Below are 12874 nucleotides of genomic sequence, written 5' to 3' on the forward strand. Positions count from 1 at the left end.
TGATCTAGCACAAGTTGTTTTCAAGATCTAGAAGAAAGAACACTAGGAGATCATTTCAATCTGACATACTCGACGTTGTAAAGACTAAGCAGCTCTTTCGCTTCTTAGAGGGGAGAAAAATGCAATGCAGAGAGTATAAAACCAGCACAGGCAGAACCAGAATCCAATATCAAGCTGATCATAAAATATACGACACAAATTAAGTTATTTTATAACTTGGGCTTGTTCGGTGGGAAAGTTGAGCAGCTTTTTAAAACCAAAAGGCGACTACAGCGACTATAAGGCAAACAAAGCAGGTGTCTGGAGGAATTGATCCAGGTAAGGAAGTACCTTGGCACTTGTGCAGTATTGATGAAGTGGCACAGGCTTGTCACGTCTGCATCAAACTGTCCCCGTTTTCCATAAATGATTCACTTTTTTAAGCGTCATTACCCTTGTCTGGCTCACAGAAACATCAGCACACAGGCCAGGGGAAGCTGGGTTCATGTTGAGCCTCTTCTGTGACAGTGCTTTAGCTACCCCAACAGCGCAACAGGGGGTTTGTAACCAAACGGGATGAGAGGAGCACATGTGTTTTCCTGCCGCCTTTAAATAGCGAATACTACTCCTCTATTTCTGATTTCAGGGGACGGTTGAAATGCCTGGAGGACCTCAGAGGGAGACGCTGCTTGAACAGGGTGCGCTCAGGCAGCTGCTCCTTGCAGGCCCTGTTTGTTTCCTCCAAGCCTCTGCTGATGCTCTAGAGCAGGCTGGCCAAGCGAGTCCTGCTCCATGGTCCGTCTAATCTCAAAATATGGGTTGGTTGAAAGGTGCAACCTCATCACTTCTGGATTCCCAAAGACGAATGATTTGGGAAATGACCTGATATGGTCCTCCTTTACAGAATCACAGAATCACACAGTGGTAGGGTTGGAAGGGACCTCTGGAGATCATCTCGTCCAACCCCCTGCCAGAGCAGGTGGCACAGGAACGCGTCCAGGGGGGTTTGGGATGTCTCCAGAGACGGAGACTCCACCACCTCTCTGGGCAGCCTGTGCCAGGGCTCTGCCACCCTCACAGCAAAGAAGTTCCTCCTCAGGTTTAGGTGGAACTTCCCATGCTCAAGTTTGTGCCGGTTACCCCTTGTCCTGTCACTAGACACCACTGAAAAGAGCCTGGCCCCATCCTCCTGACACCCACCCTTTCAGTATTTATAAGCGTTGATAAGATCCCCCCTCAGTTGTCTTTTTTCCAGACTGAAGAGACCCAAATCCCTCAGCCTTCCTTCATCAGAGAGGTGTTCCAGTCCCCTCAGCATCTTGGTAGCCCTTTGCTGTCCCCTCTCCAGCAGTTCCCTGTCCTTCTTGACCCGGGGAGCCCAGGACTTTATTAGCTTTCTTGTTTACTTTTCAGCCTACACTTTTTATGTGCATCTGACAGTCAACTTAGATCTGTGCCTTACTTTCCCTCTGAAAATTTAGTAGTAAAAAATTGAGCATCTTAGCGTTAGAAAAAGGTCCGCCTTTGATATCAACACAGTACTGAGACTCTGTTGTATTTGCTTTAAGCTGTAGGTGACGGTGACTGTAGCATCCCAAAATATTTCATGGGTGGGAACAGCGCTTCTGGTTCAGGAGGACAAAGAAAGTTCGCAAAGCAGGAGGTATGGCACAAAATACAGGGTAAGAAAGAGCAGAACGGGCAGCAACGCATCACCCCCTGTGAGAGACAGAGCCCGCTTTGGCTCACGACCAGAATCAGCCAAACACTTCTTCCCTAGCAAAACCAGATAGTTAGTCGGTAGGCTGATGGCATCAAGGGTTTCGCTCTCCTGTGAGTGCGGAAAACCCGAATCTGCAGTCATTGCCTTCTCTAGCTGGCTAGAAAGATCAGACAGTCGCTGGAAGAGCAAACTAGCGCGTTTTCAGCACTGAGATCAAAAAAGACCTTTCGGAGAGGGCTTAAATAAAATGTCCTCGTTGGCATGAGCTCCTCAAGCTGTCTCTCAATTTTCTGTCCCATTTCCTAGACACATGGGGTGGAGACCCAGGAATTAAATCTTCTTGCAGTCAGTTCCCACTGAATCCATCCTTGAACTGCAACTAGACTTCAATCTATGATTTTTTTAAAAAATGTTTGGAAAAAAATTAAGTTTAATTTTAAAATGCATATAATGAACAAATCGATTGATCTTTGTGGGAGGATTGGTGCAAATCACGATTCCAGATGCTGGGTCAACTTAAGAGGTTTCTGTGGAGGCTTTTCCAGCCAGTGACTTGCAAGGGTGCACAGGGAAGCACTTGTGATGAGTGAACGGGCGAAAGAAAGAATGACGGCCGCCTGAGACCTGCAGGAGTCGTGGAGAAACCTGCAGGGTTAGCTATATGCGTACAAGAATCGTAAGCCCTCCCTTCAGCCCCTGAATTACACGTGCTTCGTATTTTCTCGAATAAGTGAAAGCTAAACACGTGCCGGAGGTGACCTCCAAGCATTAGAAACTTCAGAGAAGGACCTGGCAGTCTTTCGGGGGTGGCGCTGGTCGTTTACATCCAACAGAGCTCTCTCACCACGGCAGCGTTTCCAGGCACGGCCGCTGTCGTACCAGAAGCGATGCTCAAGCTCAGTGCAGACGCGCTGGGGGTGGCGGGGTGGGGGCAGACGCCCCCCCCGCCCGCCGTGCCCGGCCCCAGCAGTGCCACCACCAGCACTCGGCCTGCAAGTGGGGTGTGGGCATCGACGTCTGCCCGGTTCTGCTCCCCCCGTCCAGCCCTGGGGCTGTCCTCAGGCTAAACAGGTGCTTCAGTGCTGCATCAACACAGAAGCTTTTTCCCCCTCACGTGTCGGACGTAAATATCTCCTTGCTCTTTCTGGTTTTCTTCTGGACTTAAATAAGGTTGTTGCAGCTCCATTTGCTTTGATGGCAGATAGTTTGGCATCCGTGGCTTCCAATATTTCTGCAGCTCCCCTCTGTCGATGCAAATCATCCTCCAAAGCACCGGAGCCCTGTCTTTAGACCCTTCGCTGGGTAGCGCGGGACAATCCCAAGCCGTCTTTGTCTCCGAGCTCTGCACACTCAACCACCACCACGGGGGCTCAGATGTCATTAGAGGAAGCACTAAGATTATCACAAGTAAGTGAAAACATGAATATTACCAGCACAGGTGGCTCTCCTAACACCGAGCATACTTAAATACAACCTTGGAGCAATAAATCCTCCAAATAACACTTATCTTTGCTCTTGCGTATAAACGTTTGTGGGACTGGGCTTGGGCTGATGGGAAAGTCGCCTGCCTGCGTACCAGCTGCAAAGAGCGGTCTGCATTCCGCTTTTAATTTAGCCAACAACATCTTTTTTAAGTTGAATCTTAAAATTTGAGCAGCTCGTAGAAAGCTTCATTCACGCCGATGAGGCACGAGAACTTAGTTTTAAAAAGAAGCACAAGACCTTGGTGTTGCATGGGAAGCAGGAGCTAAGCCCGCGAGATCCGGCGTGGATTTACTGGCAGGAGGTCGGTAGGTGCTCGGCAGTTCACCTCTCGGCATCTACGTTTGGTTCTAAATAGCTCGGCCCGCCCTGTCAGTCCCCCTCATAAATTGCCTAAGCTGTGAAATAAAAAAGACAAATTTCTGTTTATCTCACTGGAAAACATGGGTTGTATTTTCTGCTATTTAAAGCCAAAGGGTCAGAGAGGGAGTTATCTGCGCTGACACGAGCTGAAATATGATTGTGAAAATATAAAGATGGAAAATAACAGCGTACCTTTGCCAATTATGCGCCATAGCTAACATTACTCTAACAGACCTCTATCGAGGTCGTAACTCATAGCCAGGAAAAACGAAGAGCAGAACTCATCGTCTGCCCGCTTTGGGGTGTGCCTCCTCCCTTCTTGGTAGACTATGGATGGTCTTGCAGGTTTTTTTCTTTTTATCTTTCTTCAACCCAGCATGTGTGATTAATACAAATGGTAGCTTAGAAAGAATCACGTAAGTATCCCCCTCCCGTTTTGCTTCCGCCTTCTGTAACGGTTCGAAATTTTGAGGGGTTTGGTGCCTTAAAATATTGTACCGACTTGAAATGAAAATGGCAGTCCCCTATAAACCCGCAAGGTGTTCTTTGCAAAGATTAGCACCGGCAAATAAAATACGTACGGCTGCTCTAAGGGGTATTGGAGACTTGGGCGGTTCGGTGACAGCCCATTTTCACCAGCTAACGTTTGTTTCTTCAACACACGAAATTCTGGGGGGGGGAGCGGAAAACGCTCCAGGTATAGCGACTGTTTTTGAAAATATTCTTCTTTAAACTTACAGAGTTACTGCTCAAGGCGTGTGCGTTACAAAAATCACAGCCGCTATTTTGGAGTCCAAGCGAGAGTTTCCCCTCTTCGGCCGGCTCGGATCCCCCCGCCCCGGTGCCTTACTCGAGAAACGCCCCCCCCGCACTGACCCCGCGCTAGCAGATAGCTCTTCTGCCTTTCTAACGAAATGTAAGCTTTTTGTTCCCCTGAAACATGTACTCACAAGACACATCTGAAGGCAGGTATGAAAACCTTCTGATGGGAATTCCAACTGCAGTGACCTTGGGGCAATGTTTTATCTTACAGTGACAGTCCCTGCTGAGAAAGATTGACTTTTTGGCGTACAGCAGCATGCCGGGGTTTGGATGTTCAGGCCGTATTTCAGCCTGGCCTCTCTTTTGCCTGCAAATAACTGTTCTCTTGCAAGATCCTAACATCGAAACTGGTTGTAAGGGCTGGAAACTTCGCACAGAAATGCAAATCCTGACCCTGCTGGAGTAGATAGCAAGACTCCTGTTAATGACAACAATATTTCTTTCCTGTGCATCTCAGGAGATTTGTAACGCCACCGGTTCAGAAAACAGAGTCCTTCTCAATCTTTGTTCTGAATATTGACCGCACTGAAGAGTGCAGCAGCCCTTGGAACCTAGTTTCCCACAGGCTGGTGAAGGTAATCTTCCACGCAATATAAAATCTGCCCGTGGTTGTTTACTTGGTCTGTTATTTTATAATTCAAAGAATCGCACTTTAAAACCCGACACAAGAGACTAGGCCGGTATTTAAAACCAAAAAGCTCTAGAAAATGATCGATCCTTTCTCAAACACATCTGTACCTGGGTGTTTTCGAACACGTTTGCCTTTAACGCAGTGACAAAATGAAGTTCTCCTCTATTTTTCTCTTAACTCTACCAGACCAGAGAGGAGAAGGAGCTAGATCGTGTTCTCTGTACTAGCAAAAGCAAAAGTTTCGGATAGCTACTGAACAAGCTAGCTAGAGTTTGGCTTGTAGAGCAGGTGTCATTTGTTTCAGTAGGGAAGAGCGGGAATGTCCCCTCTTCCTTCATGCTCTAAGCCATAGAAGAAAAGTTTATTTTAACATATGGAAAATAAATCCCTGCTAAATTCAGTCCAGTGAGCAGCGTAGAGCTAACGGTGTACTGTATAAAGGAGAGAGAAAGCAGCCTCTCCTGCTTTACTGGGCGCAGCTGGGCACATCTGTAGTGATCCCTGAGCCACAGGCAACGTGCGCAGCACCCACGGGTGCTGACTGGGCCGGCCACGCTCGCAAATTTTAAGACCAGTTTGTCCACGTAGATCCTTGTTTTGATTTCAGCTTCCTTTATTCGCCTGAGGAACGTCAGATGGCTGAAGGTATCGAGGTGATTACGCTGAAAAGTTTTTCAGCGTGAAAGGAACCAAGGAACTGGTGGATTTTAGTAAGACTAGGGTGACAACTTGGTGGAAACCAGTTTTGCTGTAATGCTTTTCAGGGACCCCACGCGTCTTCATGGCCCCCGGCTGATTCCCTCCATCCTCCCGTGCAGGGTCCGTGACGGCTCCGCACGGCCGGACTGCCTTTCTTTCCATACATCTGCTCTGAAACGAGTTTCCACTTTGCTGCGTCACTTTGCAGAGATTCAGTCAAACAGTTTGTATTATGTTTACTTGGGAAGTCTCATTTAATAGCGGCAGCGCCGCGCGGTTATGACAAAACCCCATAATTTTGTATTATTTTTGCCCTATGGTGCTGATACGGTGCTGTCCTCTAGATACCATGAAATGTATGCATACCCTAAGGCACTTATTTGAGATAGTTACTCCTTGACTTGGGCTTAGCCCAACCAGCACGGCTTCTGTTGACGACTCGTTCACAAGGTGGCTCGCTGTAAAACGGGCTACTTGGCCACCTGATGGAAAGCCTTCGCCGTAGCACCTGCCCTTGCTGTGGCCCACCAGAGCTCCAGCCTGATTTTCAGATTCTATCAAAGACATCTCCGGTTGCTCAGATGTTTAGGCTTGAAGCGCGTTTCACCTGAAGAGAGATGGGCAGGAGATTTTTGGCCTAGCCTGCTTTAAAAACTTTGTTTTTTATTGTGGCCATCGTCAGGAGCAGAACTGCTGACCGCTGTAACAAATATGTTTGTTTTTAAAAGTGTCCATAATTGCAGCATTGCGTCATCTCCATGGTTATTTAAAAAATTCTCTTTGTGATTTTACATTATTAATAAGGTGTCTACAGAATTGTCTAGAAAAAAAATCCTTGCTTTGATCGCAATTGCGACTTTGTCATTTCCTGTCATAATTGGACCAAGCCCTCAGCTGGAGTAAACGGATGTCGCTTTTACTCCGTTATTTCTCTTCATGGTATTGGCGCTGTTGTCACCAGCTGTCACGATAAGATACCCCCAGCGTGTCAGCAGGGAAGAATCTCTCTTTTGAAGGACAAACTAGCTAAAATGACACAAGAAACAGCGAGTATACGCTGCGTGCTGGTTGGAAGCACGAGCTGGAAACTCAAGTCTGTGATCGCAAATACGCCATATGAAGCACGGATGAATTCAAATGGTTGCTAACTAAAACTCTACACCTAAATTAGCACTGGAAGACAGATTAGATGCGAGTTCGTTAAAAAGCAGATACACACATGCTACAGATTAGAACAGGAAAGTTTAGTTTGATGCTTTCCTCCTACAGATTTCAAAGCGCGTCGCCAAGGCTGGTGTCCCTGGTGCCATTTTAAAAATGGGAAAAGAGAAGCCCAGCGGAGGAGCGCGCCAGGGTCCCTCTGCAACACAGCAGCAGAGCCACCAGGAGCCTCCTGAGTCACCCTGAAGCATCAACAAGAGAATTTAAACAACGAATTAATAACTTAATGAATTTAAATTATAAATAGCGCTCATGAAACAGATGACTCAGTAAAGGTGAAAGAAAGAAAACCTGGTTTTGAAGAGATTTAGCTTGGTGCGCCACCAAAATCATGGGTTGGGAAGTCGTTCTCAAGAATCCGGGGTATCCAAGGGAACTTATTTGTATGGACTAACACAGGCAAATCCTATTAGCACAAGAGTTACTTCAGCACATCCTCCCAAATTGATATTAGACGTTGCTCGCTGCACGCATCCAGCAGTGCGGCAGCCAGGCGAGCCACATGACTGTCACCGTGAAGTCATACCCTAATCATAGCGCGAGCAGAGCCCTGTCCCTCCCGAGGCGGAGCCGAGCCCTCTCGGAGAGAAAGCGGAATGAGGGCACGCGTGGCCCACTGATCCATTGCCAGTAGCAAGACAAAGGTGCCCCCGAACTTCTGAGGTAATAACTCTACGGATGCAATCGGCTGAGAAATATAATCAGTCTTTGAATGCTATAAAAGTTACTAATGTATTAGTTGCCGTTTGAATAGTATTTTGTAACGCACGCCGTGTCAAAGGGCTGAGAATCCAGAGCTGTGGCTGGTAATTAAAAAAGCTACGAGGGTACAGAACCTTTGCCCTGATGGTAACCTGGGCTGTTCTTGTGCACAGTGACCTTAAAATATGTCTTACAGGGTATACAGTCCTTCATAGAATCATAGAATTGTCCAGGTTGGAAGGGACTTTTCAGATCATCGAGTCCAACCATCAGCCGAACTCTGACAAAACCCATCACTGAACCGTATCTCTAAGCCCTGTGTCCACCCGGCTTTTAAATCCCTCCAGGGATGGTGCCTCAACCACCTCCCTGGGCAGCCCGTTCCAAATGCTTAATAACCCTTTCGGTGTCAAAATTTTTCTTCATATCCATCCTAAACCTCCCCTGGCGCAACTTGAGGCCGTTTCCTCTTGTCCCGTTGCCTGTTCCTTGGGAGAAGAGACCGACCCCCCCCGGCTGCCCCCTCCTTTCAGGGGGTTGTAGAGAGCGAGAAGGTCTCCCCTCGGCCTCCTTTTCTCTGTGTCTCGCTTTCCTGTTCAGGGTAAGGCAGACAGGCCTCGTCCCCTGTTTGCGAGCACTAAATTTGACTTACGGCTTTATGGCACGTAGGTTTTACCCTTTTTAACCAGAGCGAAGTATTAGCCTTTATTTCTCTGGAGGGTCACCTAGAGCACACCCCGGCACGGAGATCTTAGGGAAAGAGAGAGAAATGTAGGGAACAGGTGCTTTTTCCTTATAGCTGTAGAAAGACGAGCTGTGTCAGATATTTAAGGTTTCTAGGCATGCCGATAGGCAAGATGCGGAAGAACAAGGAGACAACCCAAACAGGACTGGTTACGTTATAATATTTTACGGTGTTTGAGGGCCTGGGTATTTTTACCCTTGAGACACCGTGCGTGTCTTGTGTGCCAGGAAAATTCACCACTGGAGATTTCAAACCCGTGTGATTTTTAATCAAAGTTTACTTTCAAATGTAAACCTGTTTAAATGTGAAGTTTTTGGTTATTCTTTAAATGAGTTGTATAATCTGGATGCCCTTCAACACTGGATTGTGCCCTGAAACCCGCGATGAATTTGCCCTATCCATCTTAGCCTTGTAATGGATAGATAGAACGTATTAAGAGTTATCACCTCAAAGACGGATCAAAGTCTACTTCCTTTAATATTGACTTTCTTTAAAAGGACCTAAATATAACCCGCTAGCTAAATAATTCAATTTTGGGAGGGGGGGGGAAGGAACTGAGTGCGTGTTTGTACAACAGACCACAGTAACTCCGCAGTTTTATGATTTGTTGGAGAAGAAGAAATCCTTCTCACATTTTCTGTTCAAGGAAATGTTACTCTCGGACTAAATGAGCCCCAACCTGTCAGCCGTCCAAATGGACTCTTCACTGACATAAGTGGCAAACACTTGCATGGATCACTGACAGGAACAGCTCAGCTCAAGGAACAGAAACAATGAGCTAATCTGAATAAATGGTCCATTTTCAGATGTTTCACAATGTCGCGCGGGGTGGTTTTTACATTCCCTACTTGACTCACTGTGTTTGAGTATCAAAGGTGTTGAAAGATCGGTAACTCAAACAGGGCTTTCAAATTTAGTCGCCTTGTTCTCTTTCTGCTCTTTCCTTAAATATCTCTTAAGTTTTGGAAAAAATACACATTTTGGCGTGCACACACGTGCTAAAGTATTAGGTTCAGTGAATGCCAGGCGTTCTCGGGAGTTCCAGAGCGGAGTGGCAATGCTGTAGCTCTGTGTTCCGTGAGAATGCAAGGAATGAGGTAGTAGGGCCGTATCCTGCTATTTGTCCGTATGTAACTAAACGGTGCCTGGAGCCAGTCCAGTCCAGAGGGTTTCCCAACAAGCCAGAAACCAGGCAGAGCTGCTGTACGACTGCTCAGGGCTCTTCTACCTTCTGTCCTCGCTCACTTCTTCCGTTCTCCTGAAACATCCATGTTTTCTATCCCACTAAGCGTCGTTTGACTGCTTTTCTGCATCTACATTTCAGATGGGGAGGCGGCAGAGAGACCTCAAGGCTGGAAACCACAGATCCCAGCTTCAACTTCTGGATGCAGAATGCTGCACCGTGAGTGTTTAGCTTTCAATGACGGCTCTAAAAATGTCTATACCTGTATTTGGAAAAGCCTTTCCCTCCCTCTTTTTATTTTAAGTGCTGTGGAATCCAACAACAAGTAAGCGCCACTGCTACGTGTTTTGCTGTACAGGTGTATGAGAATTTTGATCTCGGCTCTTATTTCCCGAGGTATTTGTGCTTGTCATTATTAATGCTTGTTTTAGTTAAGAATTTCGATACATTTTGTACAGTTGCAATAACTGAAAAACTGGAAACTGGAAATTGGATCTTCTGCCTGTGGGTTGGAAGAATTTTTGTAAATGCCCTGACGTCTCGAACCAGAACACACCTATTCTCTCTGCTGGGAGAGAGGGCACTCGATATAGTTGCTATAGAATAAGCATTTCAGGTGGTGGAAATCTCTTACAATGAGACCGATTGCTGGACCTTAGTCCCATCAGGTAGAAACATCAGGCCAGTATCACTGGTGGGGCATCCGCACCCCAAGAATGTAATTCTAACCCCACTCAGTATTTGATGGCTGACCACTACCTTTAACCAGAACCAAACACCTTCTTCGCATCCTTAAGCGCCTGACCAAGGCTGCTGCCCTGCGCGCACAAATGGAAAACCTTTCAGAAAGGGTTTGTGAGAGCAGGACAGGGAAATACCGTGGTGGACGCTAAGGCACGTGGAATTGCTTTCCTGAAGCGCAGCAAGGACAGGTACCCTGCTAGGGGGAAGCACAGCTGTCTGTCACATGGGTAAGGACAGCCACAGCGTCCAGGTGACCATGCTCAAGGTGACGCGCCCTGGCTGGCACAAGCTCTGTGAGCTGGCTGGTCTTTCCCAAGGCCAACCGCTGTGCCCCGTGACACTCCCCGTGTGCCCCCCTTCTGGTGACATGCAGGTGGCAGCCGGTCAGTAGCAAGCAGAGAGGCAACGTACCCACTTTCAGCTCCTTCCCGAAGACGGTCCTCTCTCCCAGGGCAGAGCAGTTCCAGCGCCCGTTGCGAAACTGGAACTGGCACTCGTTGATGCCCATCTGGGACCCTTCCCCGATGACGATAATAGCGTCGGGCCTGCTCTGGCAGATCGCCCGCTGCCGGGGGGCAAGACCCGGGATCTTGTTACAGATGATGCTGGCTCCCAGGGCCACCACAGAGGAAAAACCCCTGCAACGACAAGACACCAGGGGTGGCTGGGGGGAGGCTGGTCCTGCAGGCAGATGCAGCACCCTGGCCGCCTTCCCGCGCTGCAGGACCCGGCTTTGGCAGGTGCCCCCGGAAAGCACTCGTCTCTCTCCCCTGTCGCTTCCCTCTCCCTCTCTCCACAGCCAAAGCAGAGATAAGGAGCACGTGGGCTCCTGCCAAAACGGGACCAAACTTCCTCATTCGTAAATTAAAGCTCAGGCAGCGGCGTTGCGTGCCCGGGCCACGCACAGGCAACGGGGCTGGGAGGGTTTTCCCTCTCCCGTTGAACAGTTCGAGGGAGGGAGCGAGGGAGGGAGGGAGGGAGAGAAGAGGGATAACCCACGCTCTCTGCCCCCGGGCTGCGCCGCCTCCCCCCGCAGCCGGGCGCACCTGGCCGGGGATGCTGCGGGGCCGGAGAGCGGCCGGCCGCCTCCTTCCCCTCTCGGTGCGGGCTCTCCTCCGGCTGCAGCCGCCCGGGGGTTTCCCCGCGGGGAGGCGGAGGCCCGCCCCGAGCTGCGGGAGGCGGCAGGTAGCGGCGGGAGCCGGGCGGGGGCGAGGGCGGCCGCGGCACCCCGCGCCGGGGACGGAGGGACGGGGGTCGCCCGTGTCCGCGCCGCCCGGCCCCGCAGGAGGCTGCGCCCCCGGGGGTCGCTCGAAGGCTGCGGTGGCTCTACCTGTCTTTTAAGAAATAATCGTGATCGCCACCATCATCTTTTTTTTTTTTTTGAGTCTTGCCGAGTTAAATAGTAACAGGTCTGGGCAGGTTATAGGCTGAGAGCGAGAGAGAGCGCAATTGTTATAAAAGAAGGAAAAAAAAAAAAAAAAAGTTACTTACCCGATCTTGATATACACAATCCCCAGGCTCAGGAAGATGTGGAAGATCCAGCGCCTTGTTTTCCTGTTCATATTCCTTGCTTGCCGTGTCTCAGCCCCACATGCGAATCGGTGCCGGCCGCGCTGGGGCGCGGGGCCGCTGCCGGCGCTGCCGCCGCGCTCAGGGCAGCGGGGCCGAGCGGGGCAGCCCCCGCACCGCCCCGCACCGGGGCCGGCCCCCGCCGCCACTCACCATGGCCCGCTCCGCCGGCCTGGCCCTGTCGCCCCGACCCCTGTGCCTGTCACACGTCGCACGTTATTGCTGGCAGTGGATGGGGCTGCGGGTCCTCCTGAGCGCCGCCGGCTCCGGGCGCTCCCCCCAGCTTCAGTGTTAACTATCTCCCTCTCTCTCTCCTTTTTTCTTTTTTTTTTTTTTTTTTTTTTCCTCCCTTTCTCTCTTCTTCAGCTACTTGGGCGTGTTCTCCAAAGGAGGGAGTTGTCCAGCCGGGGGGGAAGAAAGGCGGGGGAGGTGGGAAGAAGGGTAACCAGAAATGGCAGGAGGCAGATCACCTGCCTGCCAGGAGACTCGCCGCGATCCTCCTGGGGCGGAGAGCGCGGCTCCTCCTGCGGGCACGGCGCGGGGGAAAGCGGCCGGGGCTCCGGGGGATGTCACCGGGGGATGCCCCCGGCGCTGGCCCCGGCCCGCCGGGCGGCATGGGGCCGCCGCGCTCGGCCCGCACCCCGCGCTGCTCCGCACCGGGGGAGGTGAGGGGCGGGGGGGGGGCTGAAGTTTGTACTCCGCGGTAGCCGCCCGTTCGCCGGGGCTGCCGAGCACCTGGGGCCGGTTTTATGCGTTTGCCCCGGCCCCGACGCTCCTCCCCCGGCTCTGCCTCCCCGCGTGTAACGTGCCGCCGCTCTCCCTGCCGGCTGCCGCGCCGAGCCGCACCGGGGCCAGCCCCGGGCATCCGCAGCATCCCCGGCAGCGCCGCTTTGTCCCGCCCCGATACCGGCAGGGACTGAGGGGCAGCCGCCCGCGGGACACGGAAAAGCCCTGTATGGCCCAAATCTTCTTGGGTACCTGCGGCGCCCTCGCCGCTTATTTTTTATTTTT

At 50.6% G+C, this 12874-nt stretch overlaps 1 protein-coding gene across 1 annotated transcript in view; it reads right to left on the bottom strand.

Annotated features, from left to right (window-relative positions):
• WNT7A (Wnt family member 7A) overlaps positions 1-12593 on the bottom strand; it is a 41238-nt gene extending 28645 nt beyond the window's left edge. The window contains exons 1-2 of the mRNA XM_074602306.1: positions 11786-12593; positions 10706-10932 (exon numbers count right to left, since the gene is read on the bottom strand). Coding sequence (XP_074458407.1) covers positions 10706-10932; positions 11786-11856 — 298 coding nt within the window. The 5' untranslated portion in view covers positions 11857-12593. The remainder of the gene's footprint in view (positions 1-10705; positions 10933-11785) is intronic.
• Positions 12594-12874: the final 281 nt, after the last annotated feature.

The sequence above is a fragment of the Larus michahellis genome, chromosome 10 (assembly GCF_964199755.1).
Source record: "Larus michahellis chromosome 10, bLarMic1.1, whole genome shotgun sequence".
Classification (NCBI taxonomy): domain Eukaryota; kingdom Metazoa; phylum Chordata; class Aves; order Charadriiformes; family Laridae; genus Larus; species Larus michahellis.